Below are 21,400 nucleotides of genomic sequence, written 5' to 3'. Positions count from 1 at the left end.
GCGATCGTAGTGTGATTGACAGGAAATGGGTGTTACTGGGCGTAAACACGGCGTTTTAGGGGCGTGTGGATGAAAACGCTACCGTTTCCGGAAAAAACGCAGGAGTGGCTGGAGAAACGGGGGAGTGTCTGGGCGAACGCTGGGTGTGTTTGTGACGTCAAACCAGGAACGACATGCACTGAACTGATCGCAGATGCCGAGTAAGTGTGGAGCTACTCTGAAACTGCTAAGAAGTTTGTAATCGCAATATTGCAAATACATCGTTCGCAATTTTAAGAAGCTAAGATTCACTCCCAGTAGGCGGCGGCTTAGCGTGTGTAACTCTGCTAAAATCGCCTTGCGACCGATCAACTCGGAATGAGGGCCATACTTTTTAGAGTATTTTCCAGCCTCCTATCAGCTGGATCCTTGAGGGCGGCCGTATCAGGAGACGGTAACGCCACTTGTTTTGATAAACGTGTGAGCGCCTTGTCCACCCTAGGGGGTGTTTCCCAGCGCGCCCTAACCTCTGGCGGGAAAGGGTATAATGCCAATAACTTCTTTGAAATTAGCAGTTTTTTATCAGGGGTAACCCACGCTTCATCACACACGTCATTCAATTCCTCTGATTCAGGAAAAACTACAGGTAGTTTTTTCAGACCCCACATAATACCCCTTTTTGTGGTACTTGCAGTATCAGAGATATGCAAAGCCTCCTTCATTGCCGTGATCATATAACGTGTGGCCCTACTGGAAAATACGTTCGTTTCTTCACCGTCGACACTAGATTCGGTGTCCGTGTCTGGGTCTGTGTCGACCGACTGAGGCAAAGGGCGTTTTACAGCCCCTGACGGTGTTTGAGACGCCTGTACAGGTACTAATTGGTTTGTCGGCCGTCTCATGTCGTCAACCGACTTTTGCAGCGTGCTGACATTATCACGTAATTCCATAAACAAAGCCATCCATTCTGGTGTCGACTCCCTAGGGGGTGACATCACCATTACCGGCAATTGCTCCGCCTCCACACCAACATCGTCCTCATACATGTCGACACACACGTACCGACACACAGCAGACACACAGGGAATGCTCTGATAGAAGACAGGACCCCACTAGCCCTTTGGGGAGACAGAGGGAGAGTTTGCCAGCACACACCAAAGCGCTATAATTATATAGGGACAACCTTATATAAGTGTTGTTTCCTTATAGCTGCTTAAATATATATAATATCGCCAAAAAATGCCCCCCCTCTCTGTTTTTTACCCTGTTTCTGTAGTGCAGTGCAGGGGAGAGCCTGGGAGCCTTCCTAGCAGCGGAGCTGTGTAGGAAAATGGCGCTGTGTGCTGAGGAGATATGCCCCGCCCCCTATTTCGGCGGGCTCTTCTCCCGGTTTTTCTGAGACCTGGCAGGGGTGAAATACATCCATATAGCCTCAGGGACTATATGTGATGTATTCTTTTTAGCCAGAAAGGTAATCTCATTGCTGCCCAGGGCGCCCCCCCCAGCGCCCTGCACCCTCAGTGACCGCTGGTGTGAAGTGTGCCTGAGCGCAATGGCGCACAGCTGCAGTGCTGTGCGCTACCTCATGAAGACTGAAAGCCTTCAGCCGCCGGTTTCTGGACCTCTTCTTACTTCGGCATCTGCAAGGGGGTCGGCGGCGCGGCTCCGGTGACCCATCCAGGCTGGGCCTGTGATCGTCCCTCTGGAGCTAGTGTCCAGTAGCCTAAGAAGCCAATCCATCCTGCACGCAGGTGAGTTCACTTCTTCTCCCCTAGGTCCCTCGTTGCAGTGAGCCTGTTGCCAGCAGGACTCACTGAAAATAATAAAACTATCAAAATTTTTACTCTAAGCAGCTCTTTAGGAGAGCCACCTAGATTGCACCCTGCTCGGACGGGCACAAAAACCTAACTGAGGCTTGGAGGAGGGTCATAGGGGGAGGAGCCAGTACACACCACCTAGTGGTCAAACTTTTAAATTTTGTGCCCTGTCTCCTGCGGAGCCGCTATTCCCCATGGTCCTGACGGAGTCCCAGCATCCACTAGGACGTCAGAGAAATATAGTGTATGCACGTATAGAGGATATAAGGGATAATATATAGTGTAGGCACGTATAGAGGATATAAGTGCGGGGTGACTGAAGCCATGGTAACAGCGGTGATGGTGCAGGGGACACAGGGCTCAGTCTCCCTCCCCTGGGGAAAGAGAACAGATGGGATTCCTCCACCACACCTAATGGATCCCTGTGCGCCCATCACCTCCCAGTCACAGCCCAGGTCCTGGGATATAACCGCGCGGAACCCTGAGCGTTGTGCCTGTTTCCGGGGGACGCCTGTGACTGCTGCACACACCGCACGTCGCCATGCTCCTGCACGGGCTGCACAGTCTGAGCCCCTTGGTGAGTGTCGGGGGTGGGAGGCCACTCGTGACGGGGGATGTGGCGGAGGGGAAGGGGGAGTAAGGGACTCGCTGTTACCGGGGGCTGTGAGGGCAATGCGGCGCTCAGAGGGCGCCGGAAGTGACGTAACACTTCTTCATCCTGCCACAGGGGGCGCCCGCTGCCCTGGACTTCGTGCTAGTCAATGTAATAAACTGGGAGAGAGATAAAGTACCAGCCAATCAGCTCCTAGTTGTCATTTATCAAACGCAGCCTGCAACATGACAAATGTAAGCGGATTGGTTGGTGCTTTATATCTCTCCAAGGCTTAGTACATATGCTCCTTATAGTGTATTAATTAATTATTACTCCCGCCAAACCCCAGTCGCATCATCGCTCCCCCATGTGTATGTACCATCGCTCCCCCATATAGTGTTTCTGTAATTGCCATTTAGTCAGGGACACCTATGTATAATACCTCAGTGATATAACCCGGGCCCCTCATCATATCACTCCCGCCACACCATGATATAACCCGGTCCCCTCATCATATCACTCCCGCCACACCATGATATAACCCGGCCCCCTCATCATATCACTCCCGCCACACCATGATATAACCCGGGCCCCTCATCATAGCACCCCCGCCACACCATGATATAACCCGGGCCCCTCATCATATCACTCCCGCCACTCCCTGCTATAACCTGGGCCCCTCATCATATCACTCCCGCCACTCCATGCTATAACCTGGGCCCCTCATCATATCACTCCCGCCACTCCATGATATAACCCGGGCCCCTCATCATATCACTCCCGCCACACCATGATATAACCCGGGCCCCTCATCATAGCACCCCCGCCACACCATGATATAACCCGGGCCCCTCATCATATCACTCCCGCCACACCATGATATAACCCGGGCCCCTCATCATAGCACTCCCGCCACACCATGATATAACCCGGGCCCCTCATCATATCACTCCCGCCACACCATGATATAACCCGGGCCACTCATCATAGCACTCCCGCCACACCATGATATAACCCGGGCCCCTCATCATATCACTCCCGCCACACCATGATATAACCCGGGCCCCTCATCATATCACTCCCGCCACACCATGATATAACTCGGGCCCCTCATCATGTCACTCCCGCCACACCATGATATAACCCGGGCCCCTCATCATGTCACTCCCGCCACACCATGATATAACCCGGGCCCCTCATCATATCACTCCCGCCACACCATGATATAACCCGGGCCCCTCATCATATCACTCCCGCCACACCATGATATAACCCGGGCCCCTCATCATATCACTCCCGCCACACCATGATATAACCCGGGCCCCTCATCATATCACTCCCGCCACACCATGATATAACCCGGGCCCCTCATCATAGCACTCCCGCCACACCATGATATAACCCGGGCCCCTCATCATAGCACTCCCGCCACACCATGATATAACCCGGGCCCCTCATCATAGCACTCCCGCCACACCATGATATAACCCGGGCCCCTCATCATATCACTCCCGCCACACCATGATATAACCCGGGCCCCTCATCATATCACTCCCGCCACACCATGATATAACCCGGGCCCCTCATCATATCACTCCCGCCACACCATGATATAACCCGGGCCCCTCATCATATCACTCCCGCCACACCATGATATAACCCGGGCCCCTCATCATATCACTCCCGCCACACCATGATATAACCCGGGCCCCTCATCATATCACTCCCGCCACACCATGATATAACCCGGGCCCCTCATCATATCACTCCCGCCACACCATGATATAACCCGGGCCCCTCATCATATCACTCCCGCCACACCATGATATAACCCGGCCCCTCATCATAACACTCCCGCCATACCATGATATAACCCGGGCCCCTCATCATAACACTCCCGCCATACCATGATATAACCCGGGCCCCTCATCATAACACTCCCGCCACACCATGATTTAACCCGGGCCCCTCATCATAACACTCCCGCCACACCATGATATATCCCGGGCCCCTCATCATATCACTTCCGCCACTCCATGATATGATATAACCTGGTCCCCTCGTCATATCACTCCCGCCACACCATGATATACTGTAACCCGGGCCCCTCATCATATCACTCCCGCCACACCATGATATAACTCGGGCCCCTCATCATGTCACTCCCGCCACACCATGATATAACCCGGGCCCCTCATCATGTCACTCCCGCCACACCATGATATAACCCGGGCCCCTCATCATATCACTCCCGCCACACCATGATATAACCCGGGCCCCTCATCATATCACTCCCGCCACACCATGATATAACCCGGGCCCTCATCATAACACTCCCGCCATACCATGATATAACCCGGGCCCCTCATCATAACACTCCCGCCATACCATGATATAACCCGGGCCCCTCATCATAACACTCCCGCCACACCATGATTTAACCCGGGCCCCTCATCATAACACTCCCGCCACACCATGATATAACCCGGGCCCCTCATCATAACACTCCCGCCACACCATGATATATCCCGGGCCCCTCATCATATCACTTCCGCCACTCCATGATATGATATAATCTGGTCCCCTCGTCATATCACTCCCGCCACACCATGATATACTGTAACCCGGGCCCCTCATCATATCACTCCCGCCATGATATAACTCGGTCCCCTCGTCATATCACTCTCGCCACACCATGATATAAGCTGGTCCCCTCATCATATGACTCCCGCCATGATATAAGCCGGTCCCCTCATCTTATCACTCCCGCCATGATATAACCCGGGCCCCTCATCATATCACTCCCCCCACACCATGATATAACCCGGTCCCCTCATCATATCACTCCTGCCACGCCATGATATGATATAACCCGGGCCCCTCGTCATATCACTCCCGCCATGATATGATATAACCCGGGCCCCTCATCATATCACTCCCCCCACACCATGATATAACCAGGTCCCCTCATCATATCACTCCCGCCATGATATAACCCAGTCCCCTCATCATATAACTCCCGCCATGATATAACCCGGTCCCCTCGTCATATCACTCCCGCCACACCGCGATATAACCCTGGCCCCTCATCATATCACTCCCGCCACGCCATGATATGATATAACTCGGGCCCCTCGTCATATCACTCCTGCCACACCATGATATAACCCGTGCCCCTCATCATATCACTCGCGCCATGATATAACCCGGTCCCCTCATCATATCACTCCCGCCATGATATAACCCGGTCCCCTCGTCATATCACTCCCGCCACACCACGATATAACCCGGGCCCCTCATCATAACACTCCCACCACTCCATGCTATAACCTGGGCCCCTCATCATATCACTCCCGCCACTCCATGCTATAACCTGGGCCCCTCATCATAACACTCCCGCCACACCATGATATAACCCGGGCCCCTCATCATAACACTCCCGCCACACCATGATATAACCCGGGCCCCTCATCATAACACTCCCGCCACACCATGATATAACCCGGCCCCTCATAACACTCACGCCATACCATGATATAACCCGGGCCCCTCATCATAACACTCCCGCCACACCATGATATAACCCGGGCCCCTCATCATATCACTCCCGCCACGCCATGATATGATATAACTCGGTCCCCTTGTCATATCACTCCCGCCACACCATGATATGATATAAACCGGGTCCCTCATCATATTACTCCTGCCACACCATGATATAACCCGAGCCCCTCATCATATCACTCCCGCCATAATATAACCCGGTCCCCTCATCATATCACTCCCGCCACACCACGATATAACCCGGGCCCCTCATCATATCACTCCCGCCACTCCATGATATAACCCGGGCCTCTCATCATATCACTCCCGCCACTCCATGATATAACCCGGGCCCCTCATAATATCACTCCCGTCATGATATAACCCGGTCCCCTCATAATATCACCCCCCCATGACATAAGCCGGTCCCCTCATCATATCACTCCCGCCATGATATAGGCCGGTCCCCTCATCATATCACTCCTGCCATGATATAACCCGGGCCCCTCATCATATCACTCCCGCCACACCATGATATAACCCGGGCCCCTCATCATATCACTCCCGCCACACCATGATATAACCCTGGCCCCTCCTTATATCACTCCCGCCATGATATAAACCCGGGCCCCTCATCATATCACTCCCGCCACACCATGATATGATATAACTCGGGCCCCTCGTCATATCACTCCTGCCACACCATGATATAACCCGTGCCCCTCATCATATCACTCGCGCCATGATATAACCCGGTCCCCTCATCATATCACTCCCGCCATGATATAACCCGGTCCCCTCGTCATATCACTCCCGCCACACCACGATATAACCCGGGTCCCTCATCATAACACTCCCACCACTCCATGCTATAACCTGGGCCCCTCATCATATCACTCCCGCCACTCCATGCTATAACCTGGGCCCCTCATCATAACACTCCCGCCACACCATGATATAACCCGGGCCCCTCATCATAACACTCCCGCCACACCATGATATAACCCGGGCCCCTCATCATAACACTCCCGCCACACCATGATATAACCCGGCCCCTCATAACACTCACGCCATACCATGATATAACCCGGGCCCCTCATCATAACACTCCCGCCACACCATGATATAACCCGGGCCCCTCATCATATCACTCCCGCCACGCCATGATATGATATAACTCGGTCCCCTTGTCATATCACTCCCGCCACACCATGATATGATATAAACCGGGTCCCTCATCATATTACTCCTGCCACACCATGATATAACCCGAGCCCCTCATCATATCACTCCCGCCATAATATAACCCGGTCCCCTCATCATATCACTCCCGCCACACCACGATATAACCCGGGCCCCTCATCATATCACTCCCGCCACTCCATGATATAACCCGGGCCTCTCATCATATCACTCCCGCCACTCCATGATATAACCCGGGCCCCTCATAATATCACTCCCGTCATGATATAACCCGGTCCCCTCATAATATCACCCCCCCATGACATAAGCCGGTCCCCTCATCATATCACTCCCGCCATGATATAGGCCGGTCCCCTCATCATATCACTCCTGCCATGATATAACCCGGGCCCCTCATCATATCACTCCCGCCACACCATGATATAACCCGGGCCCCTCATCATATCACTCCCGCCACACCATGATATAACCCTGGCCCCTCCTTATATCACTCCCGCCATGATATAAACCCGGGCCCCTCATCATATCACTCCCGCCACACCATGATATGATATAACCCGGGCCCCTCGTCATATCACTCCTGCCACACCATGATATAACCCGGGCCCCTCATCATATCACTCCCGCCACTCCATGCTATAACCTGGGCCCCTCATCATATCCCTCCCGCCACACCATGATATAACCCGGGCCCCTCATCATATCACTCCCGCCACGCCATGATATGATATAACTCGGTCCCCTCGTCATATCACTCCCGCCACACCATGATATAACCCGGGCCCCTCATCATATCACTCCCGCCACTCCATGCTATAACCTGGGCCCCTCATCATATCCCTCCCGCCACACCATGATATAACCCGGGCCCCTCATCATATCACTCCCGCCACGCCATGATATGATATAACTCGGTCCCCTCATCATATCACTCCCGCCACACCACGATATAACCCGGGCCCCTCATCATATCACTCCCGCCACTCCATGATATAACCCGGGCCTCTCATCATATCACTCCCGCCACTCCATGATATAACCCGGGCCCCTCATAATATCACTCCCGTCATGATATAACCCGGTCCCCTCATAATATCACCCCCCCATGACATAAGCCGGTCCCCTCATCATATCACTCCCGCCATGATATAGGCCGGTCCCCTCATCATATCACTCCTGCCATGATATAACCCGGGCCCCTCATCATATCACTCCCGCCACACCATGATATAACCCGGGCCCCTCATCATATCACTCCCGCCACACCATGATATAACCCTGGCCCCTCCTTATATCACTCCCGCCATGATATAAACCCGGGCCCCTCATCATATCACTCCCGCCACACCATGATATGATATAACTCGGGCCCCTCGTCATATCACTCCTGCCACACCATGATATAACCCGTGCCCCTCATCATATCACTCGCGCCATGATATAACCCGGTCCCCTCATCATATCACTCCCGCCATGATATAACCCGGTCCCCTCGTCATATCACTCCCGCCACACCACGATATAACCCGGGTCCCTCATCATAACACTCCCACCACTCCATGCTATAACCTGGGCCCCTCATCATATCACTCCCGCCACTCCATGCTATAACCTGGGCCCCTCATCATAACACTCCCGCCACACCATGATATAACCCGGGCCCCTCATCATAACACTCCCGCCACACCATGATATAACCCGGGCCCCTCATCATAACACTCCCGCCACACCATGATATAACCCGGCCCCTCATAACACTCACGCCATACCATGATATAACCCGGGCCCCTCATCATAACACTCCCGCCACACCATGATATAACCCGGGCCCCTCATCATATCACTCCCGCCACGCCATGATATGATATAACTCGGTCCCCTTGTCATATCACTCCCGCCACACCATGATATGATATAAACCGGGTCCCTCATCATATTACTCCTGCCACACCATGATATAACCCGAGCCCCTCATCATATCACTCCCGCCATAATATAACCCGGTCCCCTCATCATATCACTCCCGCCACACCACGATATAACCCGGGCCCCTCATCATATCACTCCCGCCACTCCATGATATAACCCGGGCCTCTCATCATATCACTCCCGCCACTCCATGATATAACCCGGGCCCCTCATAATATCACTCCCGTCATGATATAACCCGGTCCCCTCATAATATCACCCCCCCATGACATAAGCCGGTCCCCTCATCATATCACTCCCGCCATGATATAGGCCGGTCCCCTCATCATATCACTCCTGCCATGATATAACCCGGGCCCCTCATCATATCACTCCCGCCACACCATGATATAACCCGGGCCCCTCATCATATCACTCCCGCCACACCATGATATAACCCTGGCCCCTCCTTATATCACTCCCGCCATGATATAAACCCGGGCCCCTCATCATATCACTCCCGCCACACCATGATATGATATAACCCGGGCCCCTCGTCATATCACTCCTGCCACACCATGATATAACCCGGGCCCCTCATCATATCACTCCCGCCACTCCATGCTATAACCTGGGCCCCTCATCATATCCCTCCCGCCACACCATGATATAACCCGGGCCCCTCATCATATCACTCCCGCCACGCCATGATATGATATAACTCGGTCCCCTCGTCATATCACTCCCGCCACACCATGATATAACCCGGGCTCCTCATCATATCACTCCCGCCACACCATGATATAACCCGGGCTCCTCATCATATCCCTCCCGCCACTCCATGATATAACCCGGGCCCCTCATCATATCACTCCCTGCCAAATGACATACCCCGGAGCCCTCATTATATTACTATCCAATGATATGATTTGGATCCTCCCTTCTAATTATTTTTATTATAACAGCTGCTCCCAGTGAAGTCTCTCACCACTTATATTTCCTCCCATGTAATCGTCTCCCTCATGTATAATCTGTGGCTCTCCCCTTCCTGCGTCTATCTCCTATTTACCTATAGTGTAATCAGCGCCCTCATGCCACTCTGTCTGTTATACCTGGTCTCATTCTGTTATAGTGTAATCAGCGCCCTCATGCCGCTTTGTCTGTTATACCTGGTCTCATTGTGTTATAGTGTAATCAGCGCCCTCATACCGCTTTGTCTTATACCTGGTCTCATTCTGTTATAGTGTAATCAGCGTCCTCATACCGCTTTGTCTTATACCTGGTCTCATTCTGTTATAGTGCAATCAGCGCCCTCATGCCGCTTTGTCTGTTATACCTGGTCTCATTCTGTTATAGTGTAATCAGCGCCCTCATGCAGCTTTGTCTGTTATACCTGGTCTCATTGTGTTATAGTGTAATCAGCGCCCTCATGCCGCTTTGTCTGTTATACCTGGTCTCACTCTGTTATAGTGTAATCAGCGTCCTCATGCCACTCTGCCTGTTACACCTGGTCTCATTCTGTTATAGTGTAATCAGCGCCCTCATACCGCTTTGTCTGTTATACCTGGTCTCATTCTGTTATAGTGTAATCAGCGCCCTCATACCCCTTTGTCTGTTACACCTGGTCTCATTCTGTTATAGTGTAATCAGCGCCCTCATGTCGCTTTGTCTGTTATACCTGGTCTCATTCTGTTATAGTGTAATCAGCGTCCTCATACCCCTTTGTCTGTTACACCTGGTCTCATTCTGTTATAGTGTAATCAGCGCCCTCATGCCGCTTTGTCTGTTATACCTGGTCTCATTCTGTTATAGTGTAATCAGCGTCCTCATGCCGCTTTGTCTGTTATACCTGGTCTCACTCTGTTATAGTGTAATCAGCGCCCTCATGCCGCTTTATCTGTTATACCTGGTCTCATTCTGTTATAGTGTAATCAGCGCCCTCATACCGCTTTGTCTGTTACACCTGGTCTCATTCTGTTATAGTGTAATCAGCGCCCTCATGCCGCTTTGTCTGTTACACCTGGTCTCATTCTGTTATAGTGTAATCAGCGCCCTCATGCCACTCTGCCTGTTACACCTGGTCTCATTCTGTTATAGTGTAATCAGCGCCCTCATACCGCTTTGTCTTATACCTGGTCTCATTCTGTTATAGTGTAATCAGCGCCCTCATGCCGCTTTGTCTGTTATACCTGGTCTCATTCTGTTATAGTGTAATCAGCGCCCTCATACCGCTTTGTCTTATACCTGGTCTCATTCTGTTATAGTGTAATCAGCGTCCTCATACCGCTTTGTCTGTTATACCTGATCTCATTCTGTTATAGTGTAATCAGCGCCCTCATACCCCTTTGTCTGTTACACCTGGTCTCATTCTGTTATAGTGTAATCAGCGCCCTCATACCGCTTTGTCTGTTATACCTGGTCTCATTCTGTTATAGTGTAATCAGCGCCCTCATACCGCTTTTTTCTGTTACACCTGGTCTCATTCTGTTATAGTGTAATCAGCGCCCTCATACCCCTTTGTCTGTTACACCTGGTCTCATTCTGTTATAGTGTAATCAGCGCCCTCATGCCGCTGTGTCTGATATACCTGGTCTCATTCTGTTATAGTGTAATCAGCGTCCTCATACCGCTTTGTCTGTTATACCTGGTCTCATTCTGTTATAGTGTAATCAGCGCCCTCATGCCGCTTTGTCTGATATACCTGGTCTCATTCTGTTATAGTGTAATCAGCGCCCTCATGCCGCTTTGTCTGATATACCTGGTCTCATTCTGTTATAGTGTAATCAGCGTCCTCATACCGCTTTGTCTGTTAAACCTGGTCTCATTCTGTTATAGTGTAATCGGCGCCCTCATACCGCTTTGTCTGTTACACCTGGTTTCATTCTGTTATAGTGTAATCAGCGCCCTCATACCGCTTTTTTCTGTTATACCTGGTCTCATTCTGTTATAGTGTAATCAGCGTCCTCATACCGCTTTGTCTGTTATACCTGGTCTCATTCTGTTATAGTGTAATCAGCGTCCTCATGCCGCTTTGTCTGTTATACCTGGTCTCATTCTGTTATAGTGTAATCAGCGCCCTCATGCCGCTTTGTCTGTTACACCTGGTCTCATTCTGTTATAGTGCAATCAGCGCCTTCATACCGCTGTGTCTGTTATACCTGATCTCATTCTGTTATAGTGTAATCAGCGCCCTTGTGCCGCTTTGTCTGTTATACCTGGTCTCATTCTGTTATAGTGTAATCAGCGTCCTCATACCGCTTTGTCTGTTATACCTGGTCTCATTCTGTTATAGTGTAATCGGCGCCCTCATACCGCTTTGTCTGTTATACCTGGTCTCATTCTGTTATAGTGTAATCGGCGCCCTCATACCGCTTTGTCTGTTATACCTGGTGGTCTCATTCTGTTATAGTGTAATCGGCGCCCTCATACCGCTTTGTCTGTTATACCTGGTCTCATTCTGTTATAGTGTAATCAGCGTCCTCATGCCGCTTTGTCTGTTATACCTGGTCTCATTCTGTTATAGTGTAATCAGCGCCCTCATGCCACTCTGCCTGTTACACCTGGTCTCATTCTGTTATAGTGTAATCAGCACCCTCATACCGCTTTGTCTGTTATACCTGGTCTCATTCTGTTATAGTGTAATCAGCGTCCTCATACCGCTTTGTCTGTTATACCTGATCTCATTCTGTTATAGTGTAATCAGCGCCCTCATGCCACTCTGCCTGTTACACCTGGTCTCATTCTGTTATAGTGTAATCAGCGTCCTCATGCCGCTTTGTCTGTTATACCTGGTCTCATTCTGTTATAGTGTAATCAGCGCCCTCATGCCGCTTTGTCTGATATACCTGGTCTCATTCTGTTATAGTGTAATCAGCGCCCTCATGCCGCTTTGTCTGATATACCTGGTCTCATTCTGTTATAGTGTAATCAGCGCCCTCATGCCACTCTGCCTGTTACACCTGGTCTCATTCTGTTATAGTGTAATCAACGTCCTCATGCCGATTTGTCTGTTATACCTGATCTCATTCTGTTATAGTGTAATCAGCGTCCTCATGCCGCTTTGTCTGTTATACCTGGTCTCATTCTGTTATAGTGTAATCAGCGCCCTCATGCCGCTTTGTCTGATATACCTGGTCTCATTCTGTTATAGTGTAATCAGCGCCCTCATGCCGCTTTGTCTGTTACACCTGGTCTCATTCTGTTATAGTGTAATCAGCGCCCTCATGCCGCTTTGTCTGTTACACCTGGTCTCATTCTGTTATAGTGTAATCAGCGTCCTCATACCGCTTTGTCTTATACCTGGTCTCATTGTTATAGTGTAATCAGCGCCCTCATGCCGCTTTGTCTGTTATACCTGGTCTCATTCTGTTATAGTGTAATCAGCGCCCTCATACCCCTTTGTCTGTTACACCTGGTCTCATTCTGTTATAGTGTAATCAGCGCCCTCATACCGCTTTGTCTGTTATACCTGGTCTCATTCTGTTATAGTGTAATCGGCGCCCTCATACCGCTTTTTTCTGTTACACCTGGTCTCATTCTGTTATAGTGTAATCAGCGCCCTCATGCCGCTGTGTCTGATATACCTGGTCTCATTCTGTTATAGTGTAATCAGCGTCCTCATACCGCTTTGTCTGTTATACCTGGTCTCATTGTGTTATAGTGTAATCAGCGCCCTCATGCCGCTTTGTCTGATATACCTGGTCTCATTCTGTTATAGTGTAATCAGCGTCCTCATACCGCTTTGTCTGTTATACCTGGTCTCATTCTGTTATAGTGTAATCAGCGCCCTCATGCCGCTTTGTTATACCTGGTCTCATTCTGTTATAGTGTAATCAGCGCCCTCATACCGCTTTGTCTGATATACCTGGTCTCATTGTGTTATAGTGTAATCAGCGCCCTCATGCCGCTTTGTCTGATATACCTGGTCTCATTCTGTTATAGTGTAATCAGCGCCCTCATGCCGCTTTGTGTGATATACCTGGTCTCATTCTGTTATAGTGTAATCAGCGCCCTCATACCGCTTTTTTCTGTTATACCTGGTCTCATTCTGTTATAGTGTAATCAGCGCCCTCATGCCGCTTTCTCTGATATACCTGGTCTCATTCTGTTATAGATTAATCAGCGCCCTCATACCGCTTTGTCTGCTATACCTGGTCTCACTCTGTTATAGTGTAATCAGCGCCCTCATACCGCTTTGTCTGTTATACCTGGTCTCATTCTGTTATAGTGTAATCAGCGCCCTCATGCCACTCTGCCTGTTACACCTGGTCTCATTCTGTTATAGTGTAATCGGCGCCCTCATACCGCTTTGTCTGTTACACCTGGTCTCATTCTGTTATAGTGTAATCGGCGCCCTCATACCGCTTTTTTCTGTTATACCTGGTCTCATTCTGTTATAGTGTAATCAGCGTCCTCATACCGCTTTGTCTGTTATACCTGGTCTCATTCTGTTATAGTGTAATCAGCGTCCTCATGCCGCTTTGTCTGTTATACCTGGTCTCATTCTGTTATAGTGTAATCAGCGTCCTCATACCGCTTTGTCTGTTATACCTGGTCTCATTCTGTTATAGTGTAATCAACGTCCTCATACCGCGTTGTCTGTTATACCTGGTCTCATTCTGTTATAGTGTAATCAGCGCCCTCATGCCGCTTTGTCTGTTACACCTGGTCTCATTCTGTTATAGTGCAATCAGCGCCCTCATAACGCTGTGTCTGTTATACCTGATCTCATTCTGTTATAGTGTAATCAGCGCCCTCATGCCGCTTTGTCTGTTATACCTGGTCTCATTCTGTTATAGTGTAATCAGCGCCCTCATGCCGCTTTGTCTGTTATACCTGGTCTCATTCTGTTATAGTGTAATCAGCGCCCTCATGCCACTCTGCCTGTTACACCTGGTCTCATTCTGTTATAGTGTAATCAGCGTCCTCATGCCGCTTTGTCTGTTATACCTGGTCTCATTCTGTTATAGTGTAATCAGCGTCCTCATACCGCTTTGTCTGTTATACCTGGTCTCATTCTGTTATAGTGTAATCAGCGTCCTCATACCGCTTTGTCTGTTATACCTGGTCTCATTCTGTTATAGTGTAATCGGCGCCCTCATACCGCTTTGTCTGTTATACCTGGTCTCATTCTGTTATAGTGTAATCGTCGCCCTCATACCGCTTTGTCTGTTATACCTGGTCTCATTCTGTTATAGTGTAATCAACGTCCTCATGCCGCGTTGTCTGTTATACCTGGTCTCATTCTGTTATAGTGTAATCAGCGTCCTCATGCCGCGTTGTCTGTTATACCTGGTCTCATTCTGTTATAGTGTAATCAGCGCCCTCATGCCACTCTGCCTGTTACACCTGGTCTCATTCTGTTATAGTGTAATCAGCGTCCTCATGCCGCTTTGTCTGTTATACCTGGTCTCATTCTGTTATAGTGTAATCAGCGTCCTCATGCCGCTTTGTCTGTTATACCTGGTCTCATTCTGTTATAGTGTAATCAGCGCCCTCATGCCGCTTTGTCTGATATACCTGGTCTCATTCTGTTATAGTGTAATCAGCGCCCTCATGCCGCTTTGTCTGTTATACCTGGTTTCATTCTGTTATAGTGTAATCAGCGTCCTCATGCCGCTTTGTCTGTTATACCTGGTCTCATTCTGTTATAGTGTAATCAGCGCCCTCATGCCGCTTTGTCTGATATACCTGGTCTCATTCTGTTATAGTGTAATCAGCGTCCTCATACCGCTTTGTCTTATACCTGGTCTCATTCTGTTATAGTGTAATCAGCGCCCTCATGCCGCTTTGTCTGTTATACCTGGTCTCATTCTGTTATAGTGTAATCAGCGCCCTCATGCCGCTTTGTCTGATATACCTGGTCTCATTCTGTTATAGTGTAATCAGCGTCCTCATGCCGCTTTGTCTGTTATACCTGGTCTCATTCTGTTATAGTGTAATTAGCGTCCTCATGCCGCTTTGCCTGTTATACCTGGTCTCATTCTGTTATAGTGTAATCTGCGTCCTCATGCCGCTTTGTCTGTTATACCTGGTCTCATTCTGTTATAGTGTAATCAGCGCCCTCATGCCGCTTTGTTTGGTATACCTGGTCTCATTCTGTTATAGTGTAATCTGCGTCCTCATACCGCTTTGTCTGTTACACCTGGTCTCATTCTGTTATAGTGTAATCGGCGCCCTCATACCGCTTTTTTCTGTTATACCTGGTCTCATTCTGTTATAGTGTAATCAGCGTCCTCATACCGCGTTGTCTGTTATACCTGGTCTCATTCTGTTATAGTGTAATCAGCGCCCTCATGCCGCTTTGTCTGTTACACCTGGTCTCATTCTGTTATAGTGCAATCAGCGCCCTCATACCGCTGTGTCTGTTATACCTGATCTCATTCTGTTATAGTGTAATCAGCGCCCTCATGCCGCTTTGTCTGTTATACCTGGTCTCATTCTGTTATAGTGTAATCAGCGCCCTCATGCCGCTTTGTCTGTTATACCTGGTCTCATTCTGTTATAGTGTAATCAGCGCCCTCATGCCACTCTGCCTGTTACACCTGGTCTCATTCTGTTATAGTGTAATCAGCGTCCTCATGCCGCTTTGTCTGTTATACCTGGTCTCATTCTGTTATAGTGTAATCAGCGTCCTCATACCGCTTTGTCTGTTATACCTGGTCTCATTCTGTTATAGTGTAATCAGCGTCCTCATACCGCTTTGTCTGTTATACCTGGTCTCATTCTGTTATAGTGTAATCAGCGTCCTCATACCGCTTTGTCTGTTATACCTGGTCTCATTCTGTTATAGTGTAATCGGCGCCCTCATACCGCTTTGTCTGTTATACCTGGTCTCATTCTGTTATAGTGTAATCGGCGCCCTCATACCGCTTTGTCTGTTATACCTGGTCTCATTCTGTTATAGTGTAATCAACGTCCTCATGCCGCGTTGTCTGTTATACCTGGTCTCATTCTGTTATAGTGTAATCAACGTCCTCATGCCGCGTTGTCTGTTATACCTGGTCTCATTCTGTTATAGTGTAATCAGCGTCCTCATGCCGCTTTGTCTGTTATACCTGGTCTCATTCTGTTATAGTGTAATCAGCGCCCTCATGCCACTCTGCCTGTTACACCTGGTCTCATTCTGTTATAGTGTAATCAGCGTCCTCATGCCGCTTTGTCTGTTATACCTGGTCTCATTCTGTTATAGTGTAATCAGCGTCCTCATGCCGCTTTGTCTGTTATACCTGGTCTCATTCTGTTATAGTGTAATCAGCACCCTCATGCCGCTTTGTCTGATATACCTGGTCTCATTCTGTTATAGTGTAATCAGCGCCCTCATGCCGCTTTGTCTGTTATACCTGGTTTCATTCTGTTATAGTGTAATCAGCGTCCTCATGCCGCTTTGTCTGTTATACCTGGTCTCATTCTGTTATAGTGTAATCAGCGCCCTCATGCCGCTTTGTCTGATATACCTGGTCTCATTCTGTTATAGTGTAATCAGCGTCCTCATACCGCTTTGTCTTATACCTGGTCTCATTCTGTTATAGTGTAATCAGCGCCCTCATGCCGCTTTGTCTGATATACCTGGTCTCATTCTGTTATAGTGTAATCAGCGCCCTCATGCCGCTTTGTCTGATATACCTGGTCTCATTCTGTTATAGTGTAATCAGCGTCCTCATGCCGCTTTGTCTGTTATACCTGGTCTCATTCTGTTATAGTGTAATTAGCGTCCTCATGCCGCTTTGCCTGTTATACCTGGTCTCATTCTGTTATAGTGTAATCTGCGTCCTCATGCCGCTTTGTCTGTTATACCTGGTCTCATTCTGTTATAGTGTAATCAGCGCCCTCATGCCGCTTTGTTTGGTATACCTGGTCTCATTCTGTTATAGTGTAATCTGCGTCCTCATGCCGCTTTGTCTGTTATACCTGGTCTCATTCTGTTATAGTGTAATCAGCGCCCTCATGCCGCTTTGTCTGTTATACCTGGTCTCATTCTGTTATAGTGTAATCAGCGCCCTCATGCCGCTTTGTCTGTTACACCTGGTCTCATTCTGTTATAGTGTAATCAGCGTCCTCATACCGCTTTGTCTTATACCTGGTCTCATTCTGTTATAGTGTAATCAACGTCCTCATGCCGCTTTGTCTGTTATACCTGGTCTCATTCTGTTATAGTGTAATCTGCGCCCTCATACCGCGTTGTCTGTTATACCTGGTCTCATTTTGTTATAGTGTAATCTGCGCCCTCATACCGCTTTGTCTGTTATACCTGGTCTCATTCTGTTATAGTGTAATCAGCGCCCTCATGCCACTCTGTCTGTTATACCTGGTCTCATTCTGTTATAGTATAACCAGCGCCCTCATGCCGCTTTGTCTGATATACCTGGTCTCATTCTGTTATAGTGTAATCAGCGCCCTCATGCCGCTTTGTCTGTTACACCTGGTCTCATTCTGTTATAGTGCAATCAGCGCCCTCATGCCGCTTTGTCTGTTATACCTGGTCTCATTCTGTTATAGTGTAATCAACGTCCTCATACCGCGTTGTCTGTTATACCTGGTGTCATTCTGTTATAGTGTAATCAGCGCCCTCATGTCGCTTTGTCTGTTATACCTGGTCTCATTCTGTTAGTGTAATCTGCGCCCTCATACCGCGTTGTCTGTTATACCTGGTCTCATTTTGTTATAGTGCAATCAGCGCCCTCATACCGCTTTGTCTGTTAAACCTGGTCTCATTCTGTTATAGTGCAATCAGCGCCCTCATACCGCTTTGTAAGTTATACCTAGTCTCATTCTGTTATAGTGCAATCAGCGCCCTCATGCCGCTTTGTCTGTTATACCTGGTCTCATTCTGTTATAGTGTAATCAGCGCCCTCATGCCGCTTTGTCTGTTATACCTGGTCTCATTCTGTTATAGTGTAATCAGCGCCCTCATGCCGCTTTGTCTGTTATACCTGGTCTCATTCTGTTATAGTGTAATCAGCGCCCTCATACCCCTTTGTCTGTTATACCTGGTCTCATTCTGTTATAGTGTAATCAGCGTCCTCATACCGCGTTGTCTGTTACACCTGGTCTCATTCTGTTATAGTGTAATCAGCGCCCTCATACCGCTTTTTTCTGTTACACCTGGTCTCATTCTGTTATAGTGTAATCAGCGCCCTCATGCCGCTTTGTCTGTTATACCTGGTCTCATTCTGTTATAGTGTAATCAGCGCCCTCATGCCGCTTTGTCTGTTATACCTGATCTCATTCTGTTATAGTGTAATCAGCGCCCTGTTATATAAGTGAATAGTAATAAGCACTAGTCATGTAACACCAGCCCACTCTCCTGGCCTTCCAAGGGCTAACGATTTGGGGGGACTTTTCTCGGTTCTCGATCACTATTCCTGTGAAATTGGAGGGGTGAGCGACTCAGTGAGCATTGCATCGTCATGAGCCCTGCTTACCCATAGGGGGAGCCACCATGATACTTTCTGTAGAGATGGAACAACAAAGCTGTGTGTATCCATGTTACAGAGTCTCTAACTGATTGCTGCCCTTTCTGCTACTCCTAGTCAGTGTGTGGCCTATGTAACACATTATCCCGGCTGCCCTGGTGTGTGAGTCATGTAACACATTATCCCGGCTGCCCTGGTGTGTGAGTCATGTAACGCATTATATCGGGGGCCCTGGTGTGTGAGTCATGTAACGCATTATATCGGGGGCCCTGGTGTGTGATTCATGTAACGCATTATCCCGGCTGCCCTGGTGTGTGAGTCATGTAACGCATTATATCGGGTGCCCTGGTGTGTGAGTCATGTAACGCATTATATCGGGTGCCCTGGTGTGTGAGTCATGTAACGCATTATCCCGGCTTCACTGGTGTGTGGCCTATGTAACACATTATCCCGGCTGCACTGGTGTGTGATTCATGTAACGCATTATCCCGGCTGCACTGGTGTGTGATTCATGTAACGCATTATCCCGGCTTCACTAGTGTGTGAGTCATGTAATGCATTATCCCGGCTGCACTGGTGTGTGATTCATGTAACGCATTATCCCGGCTGCCCTGGTGTGTGAGTCATGTAACGCATTATATCGGAGGCCCTGGTGTGTGAGTCATGTAACGCATTATATCGGGTGCCCTGGTGTGTGAGTCATGTAACGCATTATCCCGGCTGCCCTGGTGTGTGATTCATGTAACGCATTATCCCGGCTGCACTGGTGTGTGAGTCATGTAATGCATTATCCCGGCTGCACTGGTGTGTGAGTCATGTAATGCATTATCCCGGCTGCACTGGTGTGCGAGTCATGTAATGCATTATCCCAGCTGCACTGGTGTGCGAGTCATGTAACGCATTATCCTGGCTGCACTGGTGTGTGAGTCATGTAACGCATTTTCCTGGCTGCACTGGTGTGTGAGTCATGTAACGCATTATCCCGGGGGCCCTGGTGTGTCATTCATGTAACGCATTATCACGGCTGTCCTGGTGTGTGATTCATGTAACGCATTATCCCGGCTGCCCCGGTGTGTGATTCATGTAACGCATTATCCCGGGGGCCCTGTTACACATTATCCACTGATGGATTGCTCTGCCGTTCAGTCTTTTTCAGAGCGATGTAATCTCTGGCGTGACTTATTGGACCCGGGCAGGTTACTGGCGTCTAAGGTAAGTGTTTGCTGAGCGCTGTTATTTGGGGAGTGGGGGAGTCGCTGTTATTTGGGAAGTGGGGGAGTCGCTGTTATTTGGGGAGTCGCTGTTATTTGGAGAGTGGGGGAGTCGCTGTTATTTGGAGAGTGGGGGAGTCGCTGTTATTTGGGGAGTCGCTGTTATAATAATTACAGTGTAAAAGTGAATATTTCTATTTCCCTAGTGAAGGGTTAAAACATGCTTTATGAACTCTTATGTGTTTGCAATGGATGCTGCTGCCCTGTGTTAGATGCCTTTGTCTCTCATACAGATACCAGGCTTGTGTGGGTCTGGCATCCAAGGTCAGCTCTCTACTAGATGAAACCTGCTTTTTCTACTTCTGTGTGTTACTAAAAGATCCTTTGTTAAGTTTCGTCTGATGCAACATATATAACATCTGCCTGGCAACTGCTATATCCAATTATGTTATGTCAAGTATTAACCACCCCTACGTACCCCACCCAGGAACCTACCCCTAAGCCAATGAGCCCTTTTACACTTGTCAGTTCCACCCATATGCATTGTCTTATATACTCTTGTTAACTTTATAATAAACAGTGTGAATTTTAACTGCTTGTCTGTGCATGTACCTTGTGGTTAAAAGTTTACACTCCAGACGTCTGTAAGGCCATCACATCGAGGGTTAAAGAAAATAAGGTCAAATCCTTTCAGCTGGGGGTTATGTCCGGGATTCAGTGATCGTCCCTGAA

General features: G+C 49.1%; 1 protein-coding gene across 1 annotated transcript in view; it reads left to right on the top strand.

The window, feature by feature from the left end:
• Positions 1-2,337: 2,337 nt before the first annotated feature.
• LOC134988467 (sideroflexin-4-like) overlaps positions 2,338-21,400 on the top strand; it is a 120,706-nt gene continuing 101,643 nt past the window's right edge. Inside the window, exon 1 of the mRNA XM_063950551.1 lies at positions 2,338-2,373. Within this exon, the coding sequence (XP_063806621.1) occupies positions 2,338-2,373 (36 nt within the window). The remainder of the gene's footprint in view (positions 2,374-21,400) is intronic.

This window comes from Pseudophryne corroboree, unplaced genomic scaffold (genome assembly GCF_028390025.1).
Source record: "Pseudophryne corroboree isolate aPseCor3 unplaced genomic scaffold, aPseCor3.hap2 scaffold_1066, whole genome shotgun sequence".
Classification (NCBI taxonomy): domain Eukaryota; kingdom Metazoa; phylum Chordata; class Amphibia; order Anura; family Myobatrachidae; genus Pseudophryne; species Pseudophryne corroboree.
The sequence above is the reverse complement of the archived record's forward strand: the minus strand, read 5'-3'. Positions and strand labels throughout refer to the sequence as shown.